The sequence below is a fragment of the Cherax quadricarinatus genome, chromosome 78 (genome assembly GCF_038502225.1).
Source record: "Cherax quadricarinatus isolate ZL_2023a chromosome 78, ASM3850222v1, whole genome shotgun sequence".
NCBI lineage: Eukaryota > Metazoa > Arthropoda > Malacostraca > Decapoda > Parastacidae > Cherax > Cherax quadricarinatus.
Genome location: NC_091369.1, coordinates 19959817 through 19981146, shown reverse-complemented (window position 1 = coordinate 19981146; position 21330 = coordinate 19959817). Strand labels below are relative to the sequence as shown.

Genomic DNA, 21330 nt, shown 5'->3' with positions numbered 1-21330 from the left:
TACCAATTGCCATAGATATCCAACCATTGCCCACTCCCCTTCTAGGCAAGCTGCTACACATGACTGAGATCCTTCCCTTAGACCTGACTATTTCTTTGGCTGACCTGTACTTATCTAGCAATGCCTGTCTCCTACTCTTCCCGATGTCATTTCCACCAGCACTAAGACAGATAATGGGCTTGTTTCCAATACCTGACATAATATTATCCAACCTGCTGACTATGTCCCTAACACCAGCTACTGGGAGGCACACCCTCTGTCTGACCTACCTATCTCTGTTACAAAAGACTCCCACAATCAGAATATTCATACCTTGATTTACAGGGGAGTCAATGGTACCTTTAAACTCACTAACCACTGAAGTACACTCGTCCTGGAGAACAGAGAATCAATTTCCTACCTTCACATCTTCTCTGTTAACTTTCCTTATCTTCCTTCTTCCTGAATTGTGAACCACTTGCCACTTAAAGTGGCTGCCACTTTCTAACTCACTGCTGGTAACCTTTTCTTCTTTACCAGCTCCAACCATCTCACACTCACTCACAAACCCATCTAGTCGAAGCTTCAGCCTCCTATTTTCCTCCTGAAGAAGTAGAACCTCCTTCTTCAACTCTTTAACCTGAGATTCTACAACACTACAGCAAGCCATGGTGCTCAGTAACACCCCACGCTAATTCCCAGACATCTTAGGACAGGATGATCTCACATGACCACTGACAGCAGCATACTGCTCTCCGTCTCAGCTCCGCAACTAATATCGGTACGCGGGATATGGGACATATGGTTCCTGAATATTTATTATGAGAATTTACGCCAATGAATTGGGGGAACTGATTGGACTGTATAATTATAAAGACAATATCAGGGTTTGACAGCTTCAAGTATTTCTTTAATCTACTTTTTTTTTCAGACACAATTATTAAATTATTAAATATGTAATTTCAATAAGTGAAGAACATACTACTTACGAAGTTATTATTCTGGTGAAATATCCTAAAGCCTACAAACAGAAAGGCAAACTAATATTTGACAATATCTAGCTACTTTATATGTTGTGTGGGATAATACACACTGGGAGGCACACATTAATTATTGGATGATATATATGGTAGGAAATATGGCGTCTTATTCATCTACTGCCTCCTGTTTTTCATCCATATCATCCTTAGTGATTTTGTTTCATTATATATCTGGACCCTTCAAGATGTATTTCCTCTTCACTTACCATGTAGTGAAGAAATTTTGCCGATAATATTTCTATCAGCCACTATTACACTATAAAATATTCGCAAACTCGCGACTCGTTGTCCCATTACGTTATCTTGTTTCTCCTTTTTACTTTGAAACGTTTGTTTTCTAAATGTAAACTTATTGAAATTTAGTAAGATTTCTACCTGTGTTTGCTTAATATAATTATTATGCATCCGATATTCATCCTGTGGGAGGTATTCGAGAAGATTACAGAGGTACATAATGGGTCCTGGGACTGGGCCCTAAAGTTTTGATAGCTGAACAAGTTACAAAAGTAATGGGCCATTCACCCATCTTCACCTGATCAGAGGTGCATAATGGGGCCAAGGACTGGACCACAAACTTTTGATAGCTGAATAAGTTGCAAAGGTAATGAACCATTCACATGTCCACTCCTGATTGCAGTTGAAATGAGTTATTAATGCATATATTAGCTTTATTTATAGGGATCAATGTCAGGGTATTTTTCCAGAATGGTCTGTAATATACTTCTCGGGGTGAAATACTTCGACATATCTTGAACATTTCTGAGTGACTTGTCTTTGAATTCATTAATTTATCTCATGACAGTACATAGCGATGCAAGGTGTGACAATAGTCCATCTGGCAACCTTTACATTTGCCTTTTGCTTAAATGAAAAAAAAATGAACACCCCCATTAGGGATTGAATTATCGGCCCAAAGAAGGTAAAATTAACCCACTTATTAAGAGCCAAAGACTGAAGTAAGAACAAACATTACAAAGTTAAGCTGCACTAATCAACTTAAATAACTGAACATACTGTAGCAAAACTCATAAAAGACTAAGTACAAAAGACGTTTGTACCGTGTAACAACAGTGGTAATTTTTTTAAAGAAAAGCTTATTAAAAGTACTGCCAACTAATCTTGTTGGAATGACTATAACTAAGGAGACACGGTAATTCAAAACGCACTTCTTCGTTAAAACTGTATCAAATTATATATAAAAAACTTGATAAATATAGCATCATAATTTACAGGAAATACGAATGAGAAGATAGGGAGGCGTTCTTCATATTCAGGTTATCTGCAAGAACGATCAACTGATTCTTAATACGGAAAAAGCAAAGAAAGTTCCATCTGTTGTTGCGACTTGAACTAGGATTTATATAGGTGGGTTCTTTAGAAGGTATTTCTCTCTTAACTTCTTCGGTCACTTCTAGAAGAAATAACCGACTCTGTATACAATTTATATGTAGTAAATTTTGGCAGAGAGGCGGTGAAAGAGAGTAAAATACAAAATTAAACAATGCATGGGGCCACACTCTGTCATGAGTGTGGATGAAGAGAACAAAACAACTGTAAGGGCTAGGTGAGATGGTCCAATACTACCTAATAAGAGTTGAGTAAGTGTTACCTGGAGAATCACCTTCCTTACTTTCACAAGTATTTCTCACTACACCTCAACGGCTCGAAAAGTAAGAAATAAGATAACTTGCTGTGAAGAGAAGGTAGGAACAATTATTTAACCTTAATGCAGCCATTGCTGATCTACAGGTGGAAGATGGTCACCCACCGACCTTCTACATGTTAGGCTTAACTTGACACTGCTGCTGGAACACTTTATACTGATTTAATTGTAATTCTCGAGGCTGTTTTCAAAAACATGTGCTCTATCGCTCCTGTGCAAAATCAGGGGCTCCTTAGATCTTGTATATTGCTTGTCTGAACCTCTCCTTGACGTTCAAACCCAGATATATATATATATATATATATATATATATATATATATATATATATATATATATATATATATATATATATATATATATATATATATATATATATATATATATATAGATATATATATATATATATATATATATATATATATATATATAGATATATATATATATATATATATATATATTGATTAAATGCACAGAGCAGGAGAATGTGACACTACATATAGAGGAAGGTGAAAGGAGGACGTGACGTTGCAGACAGATGCGACATTGCAGCCGGAGGAAGGCATAAGGATGTGACGTTGCAGCTGGAAGAAAGTGTCAGGATGTGACGTTGCAGCTAGAGGAAAATATCAGGAGGATGTGATGTTGCAGCGGAAGGAAGGCATAAGGACGTGACGTTGCAGCTGGAGGAAGGTGTCAGGAGGATTTGTCGTTGCAGCTGGAGGAAGGTGTCAGGAGGATGTGACGTTGCAGCTGGAGGAAGGTGTCAGTGTTACTGCAAAGTAGTAAAATAGTGTTTAAGATGCTCTTCAGCAGGTACATGAAAGTGAGAAACAAACATATATGGGAAAAAAGATGCATGTAGGTGATGTGAAGATCTGTCATGATGAAGGAGGCTGATGGAACCTTCACAGTGACCGAGGTTGTTCTTGGTGGAGACTGAAGATGTTATGTCGTTTTTAACACTGATTTACAACTCGGTATTAAGCAACAAGGTAGATTCTTGTGTGTGATGTTTTCTTCTTCCCAGTAAATATGACTTCTAATTTTTGCAGGATATGAACATTCTGAGCTTAGAAAGCTAAACAATGCTTAAACATGTACAGATATTGAGCACCAACATTAATTGGGATGGAAGCTGCATTACACGCAAGACAAAGAAACTCATTGAACGATAAATATTTTAATCAGCTCTCAAAGAAACTGAACCAAACATTATTATTCCAGGTGCACAAATATGGACATAGTTGATTATATAATTAGTTGATTAAATTTAGTTATGTGATTCAGACAAATTAAATTGAATTACATGTTATAATTCCTTCTCTTCAGAATTTGCCGTCACTTGTGTTCTTCCATTGCCGGGAAAGTGAAGTGAACAACTTGATTCAAGCAATAAAGAAAATAAACCAATATAAGAAGCAAGAAGACTTAATATACACTGTTCCCCAATACCTAGAAGAACCACTACAGATGCTGACTCAAGAAACTAAAACCCACATAAGAATTGTCAGATTTCACTCCTTCATCTACCAGCCTCACTTGGATACTGATCCCCTCAGGTAGGTGGTATAACATTACCTATGAAGTGTTTCACCCTCAGGTAGGTGACATAACATTACCTATGAAGTGTTTCACTCTCAGGTAGGTGGTATAACATTACCTATGAAGTGTTTCACCCTCAGGTAGGTGACATAACATTACCTATGAAGTGTTTCACCCTCAGGTAGGTGATATAACATTACCTATGAAGTGTTTCACCCTCAGGTAGGTGATATAACATTACCTATGAAGTGTTTCACCCTCAGGTAGGTGATATAACATTGCCTATGAAGTGTTTCACCCTCAGGTAGGTGATATAACATTACCTATGAAGTGTTTCACCCTCAGGTAGGTGGTATAACATTACCTATGAAGTGTTTCACCCTCAGGTAGATGGTATAACATTACCTGTGAAGTGTTTCACCCTCAGGTAGGTGGTATAACGTTACCTATGAAGTGTTTCACCCTCAGGTAGGTGGTATAACATTACCTATGAAGTGCTTCACCTTCAGTTAGTTGGTATAACATTACCTATTAAGCGTTTCACCCTCAGGTAGGTGGTATAACATTACCTATGAAGTGTTTCAAGCATTACCTATTAAGCGTTTCACCCTCAGGTAGGTGGTATAACATTACCTATGAAGTGTTTCTCCCTCAGGTAGATGGCATAACATTACCTATGAAGTGTTTCACCCTCAGGTAGGTGGTATAACATTACCTATGAAGTGTTTCTCCCTCAGGAAGGTGGTATAACATTACCTCTGAAGTGTTTCATCCTCAGGTAGGTGGTATAACATTACCTATGAAGTGCTTCACCCTCAGGTAGGTGGTATAACATTACCTCTGAAGTGTTTCACCCTCAGGAAGGTGGTATAACATTACCTATGAAGTGTTTCACCCTCAGGTATCTGGTATAACATTACCTATGAAGTGCTTCACCCTCAGGTAGATGGCATAACATTACCTATGAAGTGTTTCACCCTCAGGTAGGTGGTATAACATTACCTCTGAAGTGTTTCACGTTCAGGAAGGTGGTATAACAGTACCTATGATGTGCTTCACCCTCAGGTGAAGCACTTCACCCAGGGAAATACTAGGGATATTAATGAAATAATAGATTATATAGAACATGGTGATAATAAACTATGTACGATTGCGCTAACTAGTGACATGGTCCTCAGACAAATAGAGAAACTAAAACCTAGCAAATCCCCAGGTCCTGATGAACTGTTTCCAAGGGTGTTAAAGGAATGTAAAGAGAAACTTAGCATACCTTTGGCTAATCTTTTTAACATATCACTACAAACTGGCATAGTGCCTGTTAATCGGAAATTGGCCAATGTTATACCTATTTACAAGGCAGGTGACAGGTCCTTGGCTTCGAACTGTAGACCAATAAGCCTTACCTCCATAGTGAGAAAATTTATGGAATCAATAATTGCCGAAGCAATTCGTAGCCATCTTGACAGGCACAGATTGATTAATGAATCTCAACACGGTTTTACAAAGGTGCGTTCCTGTCTTACAAATTTGCTAATTTTTTTCACTAAACTGTTTGAGGAGGTAGATCATGGTAATGAATATGATGGTAAGACACATATGCAACAGTTAGGTATCTTTATTATGAAACGTTTCGCCTACACAGTAGGCTTCTTAAGTCGAGTACAGAAAAGTTGATAGAAGCAGAAGATACTTGAAGACGATGTAATCAGTCCATCACCCTTAAAGTTTTGAGGTGGTCAGTCCCTCAGTCTGGAGAAGAGCATTGTTCCATAGTATGAAACAATATGTTCTATGAATATGATATTGTGTATATGGACTTCTGTAAGGCTTTTGATAGAGTTAAACACCAGTGGCTATTGAGGAAACTTAAGGCACACAGAATAGGAAGAGAAATTCTTTCCTGGGTAGAGGCATGGCTGACAAATTGGCAGCAGAGAGTTTGCATAAATGGGGAGAAATCAGAATGGGGGGACGTCACTAGCGGTGTTCCTCAGGGGTCAGTGTTGGACCCGTTGTTGTTCACAATTTACATAAACGACATAGATGAGGGAATTAATAGCGACATAAGCAAATTTGCTGATGACACCAAAATAGGCCGTCCAATTCATTCTAATGAGGACACTAGAGCACTCCAGGATGCAATGGTCGGAGAAGTGGCAGATGCAGTTTAATATTGACAAATACAAAGTTCTAAATGTTGGACAGGTAAAAAACCATGCCACATATAAACTAAATGGTGAAGATCTTAATACTACTGATTGCGAAAATAATTTAGGAGTTCTGGTGAGCATTAATTTAAAACCTAGACTACAGTGCATTAGCGTTCGCAATAAAGCTAACAGAATTCTTGGCTTTATATCAAGAAGCATAAATAATAGAAGTCCTCCGGTTGTTCTTCAACTCTATATATCCTTGGTTAGGCCTCATTTAGACTATGCTGCTTAGTTCTGGTCACCGTATTACAGAATGGATATAAATGCTCTGGAAAACTTACAGAGGAGGATGACAAAGATGATCCCATGTATCAGAAATCTTCCCTATGAGGATAGACTGAGGGCCCTGAATCTGCACTCTCTTGAAAGGCGTAGAATTATAGGGGATATGATCGAGGTGTATAAATGGAAAACAGGAATAAATAAAGGGGATGTAAATAGCGTGCTGAAAATTTCTAGCCAAGACAGGACTCGCAGCAATGGTTTCAAGTTGGAAAAATTCAGATTCAGAAAGGATATAGGAAAGCACTGGTTTGGTAATAGAGTTGTGGATGAGTGGAACAAACTCCCGAGTACAGTTATTCAGGCTAAAACGTGTAGTTTTAAAAACAGGTTAGATAAATATATGAGAGGGTGTGGGTGGGTGTGAGTTGGACTTGACTAGCTTGTGCTGCTGGGTCTGGTGCAGTGCTCCATCCTTGAGTGGAGATGATCAGACTGGGTGGGTCATTGGGCTAATCCGGGGGGAGGTCATTGGCCTACTCCGGGGGGACATGTACCTACTCCGCATGGGTCAGTAGGCCTGGTGCAGTGTTCCTTCTTTCTTATGTTTTTATGTTTCACCCTCAATAGATGGTATAATATTACCTATGAAGTGTTTCACCTTCAGGTAGGTGGTATAACATTACCTCTGAAGTGTTTCACCCTCAGGTAGGTGGTATAACATTACCTCTGAAGTGTTTCACCCTCAGGTAGGTGGTATAACATTACCTATGAAGTGTTTCACTCTCAGGTAAGTGGTATAACATTACCTATGAAGTGTTTCACCCTCAGGTAGGTGGTATAACATTACCTATGAAGTGTTTCACCCTCAGGTAGGTGGTATAACATTACCTATGAAGTGTTTCACCCTCAGGTAGGTGTTGACGTGTACTTAGTCAGTGTTGACATGTACTTAGCTCTGTGAAGACCTGTTTGTGTGCTCTCTGTGAATCTGTACCAGGATGCCCTCTCTTGAGCAACTTTACCAGCAGCTGAGAGAAGAGCTCAGAGTTGCTAAGATGGAGATACGGCGATTAACGGAGGAGAACAAGAGGATTCGTAGTAATCCTTCTGTTGTGAGTCCCCAGGTTAAGAGGGGAGCTTGGTCAGTGGCCGGGCAACATGGAACCAAGCTGAAGATCAAGAAAACGGTTGGAGAGGCAGAAACAACGAGAAACCAGAAGACTACCGTGGAAACTTCCAACTCATTCTCGGCGCTACCTGACGAATGTGAGTGTTCTACTGGGAATACCACAACGAGCACCAAAGAAGCATTGGCAGACGTGAGTAAGACATCCCTAGAAACCCCAACGAAGACCATCGAGAACGTCTTGACGAATTCTACAAGTGGTGTAATGCTACCTGGCGAATGTGAGTCGACTACTCGGAGCATCACGACGGACGACGCCAAGGAAGGTAAAAACATTGTTGTTGTTGGGGATAGCCAGATTAGGTACATGGATAGGGCATTCTGCTCGAAGGATAGGAGTAGGAGGCAGAGAGTGTGTTTTCCTGGGGCTGGGATGAAGGATATTGTTAGCCGTCTGGATGACATCATGAAAGGTAATGGGAGCAATCCTATTATCTGTCTCAGTGCTGGAGGCAACGATGTTGGCAGACGTAGGAGTGAGGATCTGATTAGCAGGTATAGGTCAGCAATAGAGATAATTAGGAGGAAGGGTGGGAAACCTGTCATATGTGGCATTTAGCCAAGGAGAGGAGTTGGAAATGAATGGTTGTCCAGAGCAATTGGTGTCAATTGCTGGCTGGACAAATACTGTAAGGAAAATGCGGTAACATTCATTGACAACTGGGACCTCTTCTATGGCAGAAATGACATGTATGCCAGGGATGGGGTTCACTTATCTAGGGGTGGGGTGGGAGCACTGGCCAACGCAGTGGAGGGAGCTGTTAGGTCTTTAAACTAGGAATAGTTAGTGGTATGGGTATTGGCGGGAAAACTGTGAAGTCGCAGGGTAGTAACATGAGTACTAGGAGAACTAGTAATAGAGAAAATGAGGTGGATATTGGAAAGCCAGTGGCACTAATTGACAAGGAGAGTAATAAGTTTAGTGGAATAACAGAAAGGAGCAGGAAGGGTAAAGAGAGTGGAGGGTCATTAAAAATTTATTACACAAATAGTCGCAGTGCTAGGAATAAGATGGACGAGTTGAGACTAGTTGCTAGTGTAGGTAACATAGATGTATTTGCCATTACTGAGACGTGGTTTAATTCAAAAAGTCGGGACATGCCTGCAGAATGTCACATTCAGGGTTTTAAATTGTTCCAAGTAGATAGAAGTATCGGGAAGGGGGGTGGGGTGGCATTGTATGTTCGAGATCGCTTGAACTGTTGCATAAAAACGGGTATTAAGTCTGACGTAACACATACAGAGTCTGTTTGGATAGAATTTTCAGAGGGGCATGAAAAATTAATTTTAGGTGTGATATACCGTCCCCCAAATTTAGATAGGGACCAAGGGAGACTACTATGGGAGGAAATTGTTAGGGCCACAAGGCACGATAATGTAGTAATTCTAGGAGACTTTAACTTTAGTCATATTGATTGGAATTTCTTGACTGGGAATTTAGAATCATACGATTTCTTAGAAGTAGTTCAGGATTGTTTTTTGAAGCAGTTTGTGACAGAACCTACAAGGGGTAATAACCTGCTTGACTTAGTTCTGGCAAACAATGAATCCCTTGTTAATAATTTAGAAGTTTCAGAGGAACTGGGTGCTAGCGACCACAAATCAATTACATTTAGAATTGAATGGAAGTATGATAGTAGGGATAACTCAGTAACAGTCCCAGATTTTCGCTTAGCAGATTACGATGGGCTTAGAGAACACTTATCATCTGTTGACTGGGGTAACAAAGAGAGCTATCAATATGACAGTTTTCTGAACACAATACATGCTGCTCAAAGAACGTTTATCCCTTATAAGGAAATTAGATCAAATAGAAATGACCCAAAATGGATGAATAATAGGCTGAAATATCTACTAGGGCATAAGAAAGGAATTTATAGGCGTATCAAAAGAGGCGAGGTTCATCTTATGAATCAGTATATTGACATTAAGAGGGACATTAAAAAGGGGATAAGAAAAGCTGAAAGGGACTATGAAATTAAAGTTGCCAGGGATTCTAAAACTAACCCAAAAAGTTTTTTCCAGGTATATAGAACAAAAGTCAGAGATCAGATAGGTCCCCTTAGAAATAACTATGGGCATCTTACTGACAAAGAGAATGAAATGTGCTCGATTTTAAATAATTATTTTCTCTCGGTTTTTACACAGGAAGACACTAATAATATTCCGGTAATAAATTTTTATAGTGGGCCAGAAGAAGATAAATTATGTAACATCACAGTCACTAGTGAAATGGTTTTGAAGCAGATAGACCGACTGAAGCAAAATAAGTATGGAACAATGCTCTTCTCCAGACTGAGGGACTGACCACCTCAAAACTTTAAGGGTGATGGACTGATTACATCGTCTTCAAGTATCTTCTGCTTCTATCAACTTTTCTGTACTCGACTGAAGAAGCCTACTGTGTAGGCGAAACGTTTCATAATAAAGATACCTAACTGTTGCATATGTGTCTTACCTAAATCATTTTTGTCATTCTTCTCTGTATGTTCTCTAATGAGTCTGTATCCATCCTGTGGTAAGGGGGCCAAAACTGAGCAGCATAACCTAAATGAGGCCTCACTAGTGATGTATAGAGCTGTAAAATAACTTTTGGACTTCTGTTACTTATACTTCTTGAGATAAATCCAAGTAATCTGTTGGCCTTGTTGTGCACACTAAGGCACTGCTGTCTTGGCTTTAGATTTCTGTTCACCATGACTCCCAAGTCCTTTTCACATTCTGTATGATCAAGCTCTTCTTCACCTAGATTATAGCTTCGAGGGTTATTTTCATTACCAAGGGCAAGTACCTTACACTTATCCACATTAAACTTCATCAGCAATTTTTCAGACCAGGACATTAATTTGTCCAAATCCTCCTGGAGTTCATTGCTATCCTCCTCAGAGTGAATTATACGGCCAATCTTTGTATCATCAGCAAACTTACTCATGTCACTCGTAATCCCTTCATCAAGGTCATTAATGAACATTAAAATGGTATAAAATACCGTCAGGTTGTTAGGTAAGACACATATGCAACAGTTGCATATGTGTCTTACCTAACAACCTGTCTGTATTTTATACCATTGTAATGTTCAACAGTTAGGTATCTTTATTATGAAACGTTTCGCCTACACAGTAGGCTTCTTCAGTCGAGTACAGAAAAGTTGATAGAAGCAGAAGATACTTGAAGACGATGTAATCAGTCCATCACCCTTAAAGTTTTGAGGTGGTCAGTCCCTCAGTCTGGAGAAGAGCATTGTTCCATAGAATGAAACAATATGGAGATGAAGTGACAGGATGGAGCCTTTATATAGCGCCAAGAGGTGAGACGTAGGTCACTAGAAGAGGTAAGAACTCAGATGTTGAGAGGTCAGGTCCCTCTCAAATCCAGCCGCTCTCACTAGTGGAAGTTGTCCAAGTTGATTGCAGGTCTGTACCAAGATACCCTTGTGTTGCAGTGTCTGACAGATTGAACATTAAAATGGCATAAAATACCATTATATATATATATATATATATATATATATATATATATATATATATATATATATATATATATATATATATATATATATATATATATATATATATATATATATATATATATATATATATATATATATATATATATATATATATATATATATATATATATATATATATATATGCAAAACAACCACTGTGAAAGAATAGAAAAATTCCAAGTGCTTTCGTGACTTCTCACATTATCAATGAACAATAAAAGTAATGCATCAAAGGAAGGCATATAAAGGGTCTAGACCACACCTCACTATCGCATCCCAGAACAAAGCAACACCTGACGAGCGACTGATAAGAAAGGGAATACTGCAGCAGGCCCACTGGCCAAACTAGACAGGTCCTTCACACAACCCAGGAACAAACTATTCTACCCAAGAATTAAGAATTTTAAAATTTAATATTTGTCCAATGCATTATTAAATTCTTCCCAAATTCTATTAATTATAAATTAATCTAATTTTTATAAACCAAAGAAATATTCATATTATTGTCTAAACTGCTTTTCATGAAACAAGATTCAATTATATTCCTGTGATGGAAAGGTTCAACAGATAGGAGTAGCGAGCGAGTATATAGTAACGGTAGTTTGATTTCCGGCTGTTTGTTAAATGATTTTAGCATGGTTAGTTTTGATGCTACTTCCTTGTTTACGAAAGTTCCTGTTGATGATTTCTTAAGTTTCTTATCTGAGGAACTCGTTAATTATGATTTACCATTGCCAGTTTCTACTATCATTAAACTTTGCATTGTTGATACAAAGTTTGTATTTAATGATAAGTTTTACACTCAGAAGTTTGGTATGGCAATGGGAAATCCTCTTTCACCTGTTCTTAGTAACCTATACATAGAATTTTTGAAACTAGGCTGCTTAACACAATCCTCCCTAATAGAGCAAAATGGTTCAGATATGTTGATGATATTTTGTGTCTTATGCCAAAGAATGTAGATATACACCATTTCCTGGGAAAATTAAATAGCTTAGCCGATTCTATAAACTTTACTGTTGAGTTTGAAGAAAATAACTGTCTGTTTTCTCATCGATGATTTTGAGAGCTTTACGTATTTGTAGTCCAGAGTTCTTAGATGAGGAAATATCCAAAATTTCTGAAATAGGTAACGATTTGAAATAGCCAAGAAACGTAACTGATAAATCTATTAAAATTGCTATAAGAACTTTTTACAATCCAAAAAGGGACAACCAGCCTTATTCAACTAAAAATATGTTTGTTCTCCCTTACCATGAAAGCTTGGTTGATATGCCTTCTCTTCTTAAGACTTTTAATATCAAAGTCGTATTTAAAAATCTTGATACAGTAAAAAAGCTGTTGATGAAGAATTCCCCCCAAAATGCTGATGGATGTATGTATAAGATTCCTTGTAAAATTTGTGATAAAGTTTATTACGGTCAAACTGGTAAGTCTCGAACTAAGATTAAAAGAACATAAATATAGCATTAGAACTGGACAAGATTCCAAAGCTCTATTTATTCATATGAGAGATTTTAACCATCCAAATGATTTTCAAAAAGTTGAGAAAGTTGTATCAAGCAAGTCCATTGTCGACAGAAATATAACTGAATCTTGTTTCATAAAAAGCAGTTTTCACAATAATATGAATATTTCCTTTGGTTTACATAAATTAGATCCAATTATAATTAATAGAATTTGGGAAGAATTTAATAATACATTGGACAATAAATTTTAAAATTCTTAATTCTTTGGTAGAATAGTTTGTTACTGGGTTGTGTGAAGGACCTCTCTAGTTTGGCCAGCAGGCCTGCTGTAGTGTTCCCTTTATTATGAGTCGCTGATCAGGTGTTGCTTTGTTGTGGGAAGTGAGAGTGAGGTGTGGGCTAGGCCCTTTATATGCCTTCCTTTGATGCATTACTTTTATTGTTCATTGATAATGTGAGTAGTCACGAAAGTGCTTGGAATTTCTCTATTCTTTAACAGTGGTTGTTTTGCATATTCTGAAATCACCTGTTTACTTTGATCTTATTGCATATATATATATATATATATATATATATATATATATATATATATATATATATATATATATATATATATATATATATATATATATATATATATATATATATATATATATATATATATTTTTATATATATATTTATATATATATATATATATATATATATATATTTTTTTATATATATTTATATATATATTTATATATATATTTATATATATATATATATATATATATATATGTATATATATATATGTATATATATATATAAATAAATAAATATATTTATATATATATATATATATATATATATATATATTATATATATATATATATATATATTCGTGCACAGGCAGCCATGATGCTTCAACCAAACCAGCTGGCTTTGGGGTCTCTCAAGGAAGTGAAGCAGCGGTTCATGCAACAAGGGCATATATCAACAACCTGCCTGAGGACAATGCAGTGGTAAAATTAGATTTCAAGAATGCGTTCAATCTCCTGAAAAGAGACGTGGTATTAGCAGCAGTACAAGAACATTTCCCTGGTCTCTTCCCTTTTGTTTCAGCTGGGTATAGCAAGGAATCAATGCTTCTCTTTGGAGAGCATGAAATCACATCATCGGAGGGTGTCCAACAAGGAGATCCTCTTGCACCATTTCTCTTCTGTATTGCAGTTAGGGAAATCACAGTCAGACTGACCAGCGAGCTAAACATCTGGTTCCTAGATGATGGCACACTAGCAGGTACAAAGGAGTCCCTCCTACATGACCTTACACAGGTAATGACACGGGGACAGGAAATGGGTCTCATCCTGAATCCATCCAAATGTGAAATCATCTCAGTCAGTCAACAAGTGATAAATGCAGTGAGATCAAAACTACCAGGAGCAGCAGTCATTGCCCCCACAAATAGTGTCTTGCTAGGAGCACCTCTGGGAAGCAATGCCATTGACACAATTCTCAGGAAGAAATTGGAAGAGTTAAGGAGAATGGAACAACGAATAGGCAATCTGGACACCCACGATGCCTTGTACCTTCTCACAAAGTGCTTGAGTCTGCCCAGGTTGACATATTTCCTAAGATGTGCACCTTCATATGATAACCCTATACTGCACGAATATGACAGTATTCTGAGGCAGATTTTTACGAAAGTACTTAACCTTACTCTAGAAGACGGGCAGTGGAACCAAGCTACACTTCCAGTCAGACTAGGAGGCATTGGTGTCCGCAAGTCATCACAGATTGCGTTACCTGCTTTTCTGTCCTCGTGTATTGCATCCAGAGAGCTTGTAGCAGCGATTCTCCCTGAACATCTTAGGGACAAGATTGGAGCCCAGGACCAAAAATTCCTTGACGGAGCAATGATCTGGGATAATCTAACGGGCTCAGAAACCAGACCTGCTCCCCCCAACAACTACAAACAATCGCACTGGGATGGTCCAATAGTGGAAAATATAGCCTCAACGATGCTTCAGAGTGTGTCAGGGAAGGATAGAGCCCGCCTGCTGGCAGTGAGAGCCCCTCATGCTGGGGACTTTCTGTTGGCTGTTCCCAACTCCAGCCTTGGCACACGCCTCGACCCACAGACCATCCGCATCGGTGTTGCCCTTCGACTTGCCGCCCCTATTCTCGCCGAACACAGGTGTATTTGTGGCAGTGAAGCAGCAGACCGATTCGGGTACCATGGTCTTGTGTGCCGTAAATCCGAGGGAAAGATTGCAAGACATGAGGAGGTTAATAACATTATCAAGAGGAGCCTCACAACAGCTGGATGCCCAGCAGTAAGGGAGCCACCCCAACTATGCAGATCTGATGGCAGCCAGAAGCGTCCAGATGGTATCACCCTTCAAGCCTGGACAGATGGGAAGCAGGTGGTGTGGGACTATACATGTGCATCTACCTTGGCTGATACCTATCTCCAATACACCAGGGAGGAAGGAGGGGCAGCTGCCAGCTTTAGGGAGTCCCAAAAGTCTAGAAAATATGGAGAACTTGCCCATCATTATATGTTTGTTCCCATAGGCTCAGAGACCCTTGGCTCATGGGGAAAGAGTGCATCTAATTTCCTTAAGGAGCTGGGAAAAAGACTCATCAGGGTAACTAGGGATCCCAGGGCAGCTAGTTTTCTGTTCCAGCGGCTCAGTGCGGCTGTTCAAAGGGGTAATGCATGCTGCATTTTGGGCACGCGCCCCAGCTCTGAGGAGCTGGATGAGATTTTCGCCTTATAATCGGTGATACACACGTAACAACATGTACCGTATATGCCACCTTTATATCAACAATGTATCTCTTAAATCTTCTGTGCCATATTATGTAATAAAATATTCCTATTGGTAAAAAAAAAAATAGTTATATATATATATATATATATATATATATATTTATATATATTTATATATATATATATTTATATATATATATATATATATATATTTATATATATATATTTATATATATATAGATATATATATATGTTTATATATATATATATATATATATATATATATATATATATATATATATATGTCGTGCCGAATATGTAAAACTGGTCAATTAGCAAGAACTCATTTAAAATTAAGTTCTTTCTAAAATTTTCTCTTATACGTTTAAAGATATATTTTTTTCATTAATGTTGATATAAAAATTTATAATTTTGCACCAAAAGGAACTTAGAAAACTCACCTAACCTTATTATATCAAGAACAATTTATTTTAGCTTAATCCAATTAAATATATTTTAGATTTGTTTACAATAATTTAATACTAAACAAACACAGTGAAATATATTTTTTTCGTTAGGTTCAGAATGATTTTGGCGAAATTATTGCATACACAAATTTTCGCTTGTCCTATATGGCAAGATGAACGTTGCTATTTAAGCCAAGATCGCAAGTTCTGCCTATTCGGCACGACATATATATATATATATATATATATATATATATATATATATTTATATATATATATATATATATATATATATATATATATATATATATATATATATATATATATATATATATATATATATATATATATATATATATATATATATATATATATATATATATATATATATATATGTATATATATATATATGTATGTCGTGCCGAATGTGTAAAATTGGTCAATTAGCAAGAACTCATTTAAAATTAAGTCCTTTCCAAAATTTTCTCTTATACTTTTAAAGATACATTTTTTTCATTAATTTTCATGTAATTTGTTTTAATTTTGCACCAAAAGAAACTTAGAAAGCTTACCTTACCTTGTTATAACAAGAGCAATTTATTTTATCCTAACCCAACTAAATATATTTTAGATTTGTTTACAGTAATTTAATACTAAACAAACACTATGAAATATATTTTTTTCGTTAGGTTCAGAATGATTTTGGCGAAATTATTGCAAAGACAAATTTTTGCTTGTCCTATATGGCAAGATGAGCGTTGCTATTTAAGCCAAGATCGCAAGTTCTGCCTATTCGGCACGACATATATATATATATATATATCTATATATATATATATATATATATATATATATATATATATATATATATATATGTATATATATATATATATATATATATATATATATATATATATATATATATATATATAAACACTGATCTCTGACTGAAGGAGACTCGAACCTACGAACCTTAGGACAAGGTACGCAGTGCTTTACCAATCTACCCACACTGGTCCAGTGTGGGTAGATTGGTAAAGCACTGCATACCTTGTCCTAAGGTTCGTAGGTTCGAGTCTCCTTCAGCCAGAGATCAGTGTTTGTGTATATTTCGCATGCTCTCGCGAATTCCTTATATATATATATATATATATATATATATATATATATATATATATATATATATATTTCAACAGGTCGGCCGTCTCCCACTGAGGCAGGGTGACCCAAAAAAGAAAGAAAATCCCCAAGAAGAAAATACTTTCAACACTTTCACCACACTCACACATTATCACTGCTTTTGCAGAGGTGCTCAGAATTTAACAGTTTAGAAGCATATACGTATAAAGATACACAACGTAACCCTCCAAACTGCCAATATCCCAAACCCCTCCTTTAAAGTGCAGGCATTGTACTTCCGATTTCCAGGACTCAAGTCCGACTATATGAAAATAACTGGTTTCCCTGAATCCCTTCACTAAATATTACCCTGCTCACACTCCAACAGATCGTCAGGTCCCAAGTATCATTCGTCTCCATTCACACCTATCTAACACGCTCATGCACGCTTGCTGGAAGTCCAAGCCCCTCGCCCACAAAACCTCCTTTACCAACTCTTTCCAACCCTTTCGAGGACGACCCCTACCCCTCTTTCCTTCCCCTATAGATTTATATGCTTTCCATGTCATTCTACTTTGATCCATTCTCTCTAAATGACCAAACCACCTCAACAACCCCTCTTCTGCCCTCTGACTAATGCTTTTATTAACTCCACACCTTCTCTTAATTTCCACACTCTGAATTTTCTGCATAATATTCACACCACACATTGCCCTTAGACAGGACATCTCCACTGCCTCCAACCGTCTCCTCGCTGCTGCATTTACCACCCAAGCTGCTCATCCATATAAGAGTGTTGGTACTACTATACTTTCATACATTCCCTTCTTTCCCTCCATAGATAACGTTTTTTGACTCCACATATACCTCAATGCACCACTCACCTTTTTTCCCTCATCAATTCTATGATTAACCTCATCCTTCATAAAACCATCCGCCGACACGTCAACTCCCAAGTATCTGAAAACATTCACTTCTTCCATACTCCTCCTCCCCAATTTGATATCCAATTTTTCTTTATCTAAATCATTTGATACCCTCATCACCTTACTCTTTTCTATGTTCATTTTCAACTTTCTACCTTTACACACATTCTCAAATTCATCTACTAACCTTTGCAATTTTTCTTTAGAATCTCCCATAAGCACAGGATCATCAGCAAAAAGTAACTGTGTCAATATTGTCCCATTTTGAATTTGATTCCCCATAATTTAATCCAACCCCTCTCCTGAACACCCTAGCATTTACTTCTTTTACAACCCCATCTATAAATATATTAAACAACCATGGTGACATTACACATCCCTGTCTAAGACCTACTTTTACCGGGAAGTAGTCTCCCTCTCTTCTACGCACCCTAACCTGAGCCTCACTATCCTCATAAAAGCTCTTTACAGCATTTAGTAACTTACCACCTATTCCATATACTTGCAACATCTGCCACATTGCTCCTCTATCCACTCTATCATATGCCTTTTCTAAATCCATAATTGCAATAAAAACTTCCCTACCTTTATCTAAATACTTTTCACATATATGCTTCAATGTGAACACTTGATCTACACATCCCCTACCAACTCTGAAGCCTCCTTGCTCATCCGCAGTCCTACATTCTGTCTTACCTCTAATTCTTTCAATTATAACCCTACCGTATACTTTTCCTGGTATACTCAGTAAACTTATTCCTCTATAATTTTTACAATCTCTTTTGTCCCCCTTCCCTTTATATAAAGGGACTATACATGCTCTCCGCTAATCCGTAGGTACCTTCCCCTCTTTCATACATTTATTAAACAAAAGTACCTACAACTCCAACACTATATCCCCCCCTGCTTTTAACATTTCTGTCATGATCCCATCAGTTCCAGCTGCTTTACCCCCTTTCATTCTACGTAATGCCTCACGTACCTCCCCCACACTTACATTCTGCTCTTCTTCACTCCTAAAAGATGGTATACCTCCCTGGCCAGTGCATGAAATTACCGCCTCGCTTTCTTCCTCAACATTTAAAAGTTTCTCAAAATATTCTCGCCATCTACCTAATACCTCCATCTCCCCATCTACTAACTCCCCTACTCTGTTTTTAACTGACAAATCCATACTTTCCCTAGCCTTTCTTAACTTGTTAAACTCACTCCAAATTTTTTTCTTATTTTCATTAAAATTTCTTGACAGTGCCTCTCCCACTCTTTCATCTGCTCTCCTTTTGCACTCTCTCACCACTCTCTTCACCTTTCTTTTACTCTCCATATACTCTGCTCTTCTTATAACACTTCTGCTTTGTAAATATATATATATATATATGTATATATATATATATATATATATATATATATATATATATATATATATATATATATATATATATTATATGTGTGTGTGTGTGTGTGTGTGTATGTGTATGTGTGTGTGTGTGTGTGTGTGTGTGTGTGTGTGTGTGTGTGTGTGTGTGTGTGTTTTTGTCAGTGTCATTTTCTATATTAACACTAAGACAGGATAACCCGAAAAAGAAGAAGCACTTTCAACATTAACTCTCTCACTTTCTTGCCAGAGGTGCACCTTCAATACAGTTAAACAACTGCAGCATAAACACCCCTCTTTCAGAGTGCAGGTACAGCACTTCCCACCATCGGGACTCATGTCCAGCTTGTCAGTTTCCCTGAATCCCTTCATATTTGTTATCTTGCTCACACTTCAGAAGCATGACAAGTCATAAAATAGATTTGTTCCCACTCGCTACTATCCAACATGCTCATGTACACTTGCTGGAAGTCCAAGTCCCATTGCACACTAAACCTCCTATACGGTCTCCCTCCAGCCATTCCTAGACTGGTCCCTACACTGCATTCCTTACTCAACAGATATATACACTCTTCATGTCTTTCTATTTCTTTTAGTCTTCTCTAAATGTCCAAACCACCTTAATTTTCCTTGTTTTTTATCGCTTTTTCTTGCATTATACTTTCTAATATAATAACTGACTACTTGGCATCATAAAACTGAAGGCGGAGTCCGATTTCCTCCAGTTTTGGTGCACAAGACAAAGCGTTTTCGCTCATTCTCGAAAATATTTATCAAAAATATACCTCAAACGACAACTGAGAAAAGACTGATTTGCTGAAAATGCCCTTGTGTCAAAATTTATTCCTATATGGGACATCGTAAGGTTGTTTGGACACTTGGTGCCGAGAGAGCAATGCTTATACGAATTTTACTCAACGCCTTTTCTCTAAATAACGTTTCTTTATTTTACAAAAAAAATAAAGTTTTTTAGTTCCTGGAATATTGCAAAAAATCTGCCCTTTACTCCCACATAACTCCGAAAGTATTTGGAATATTTCCAAAATTAGCTTTTACAAAATTAGAGAAATCATTATTCTACAATTTCTGTGAATATTATTTCATTTAATTAAGTAATAAATGCAGAAATAGGAACATTAGGTGAATAAGTCACTTCCGAGATATAGGCCTAGAACGCCGGCCGGCCCACTGTCTCAAAAAAAAAAAAAAAATCGCGAAAATCGCGTTTGTTTGGGTGTATTTCTTAGTAAACTGATGTTCTAGTGCAGTTATCCTCTTCAAAACACCGTTTTCTCTTACTCAGAGACCAAAAGAATACGACACAGAGAGGAGTAACTCAATATTTATCGAAATATTCCCGATAATCTCGCCATATTATGGCCTATTTTTTTTCAGTCTAGAGTATATAACATGTTTGTATATTATTTAGACTGTTTATTATATCATATTAGATCAATTCTGATAGATAAATAAGCTGTAGAGTTGATATATAAGCTGATATAAGCGTAATAATGAAGTGATTTCTCCTGGCGCGGCAACCCTTCCGCGCATCATGATATGATTAATGACTGTTGCTAAATCTAGGGATAAGCTCCGCCTTCAGTTTTATGATGCCAAATAGTCAGTTATTATATTAGAAAGTATAATGCAAGAAAAAGCGATAAAAAACAAGGAAAAATTTCCAAAATATATATGGGCTGTGAGCAGACTCGCTACCAATATCACCGTCACCTTACCTCATATAAATGACTGTAATTTCTTGTAGAAACGTCGTAGAACATTCATTCTGGTACCATTGTGTTGCCAAAGAGTTAAGCTATTTCTCGGTATATATAACTCAATTTCCATAATTTTTCGATTT

At 37.1% G+C, this 21330-nt stretch overlaps 1 protein-coding gene across 10 annotated transcripts in view; it reads left to right on the top strand.

Moving 5' to 3' along the window:
• Positions 1-21330, top strand: part of LOC128701491 (uncharacterized) — a 248289-nt gene that overhangs the window by 215130 nt on the left and 11829 nt on the right. For 9 of the 10 annotated variants that reach the window (XM_070101763.1, XM_070101762.1, XM_070101766.1 and 6 more), the window contains one exon: positions 4013-4242. In XM_070101763.1, coding sequence (XP_069957864.1) covers positions 4013-4242 — 230 coding nt within the window. Of the gene's footprint in view, positions 1-4012; positions 4243-17245; positions 17280-21330 lie in introns of those variants that run through there. The other variant, XM_070101761.1, reaches the window with a different exon arrangement.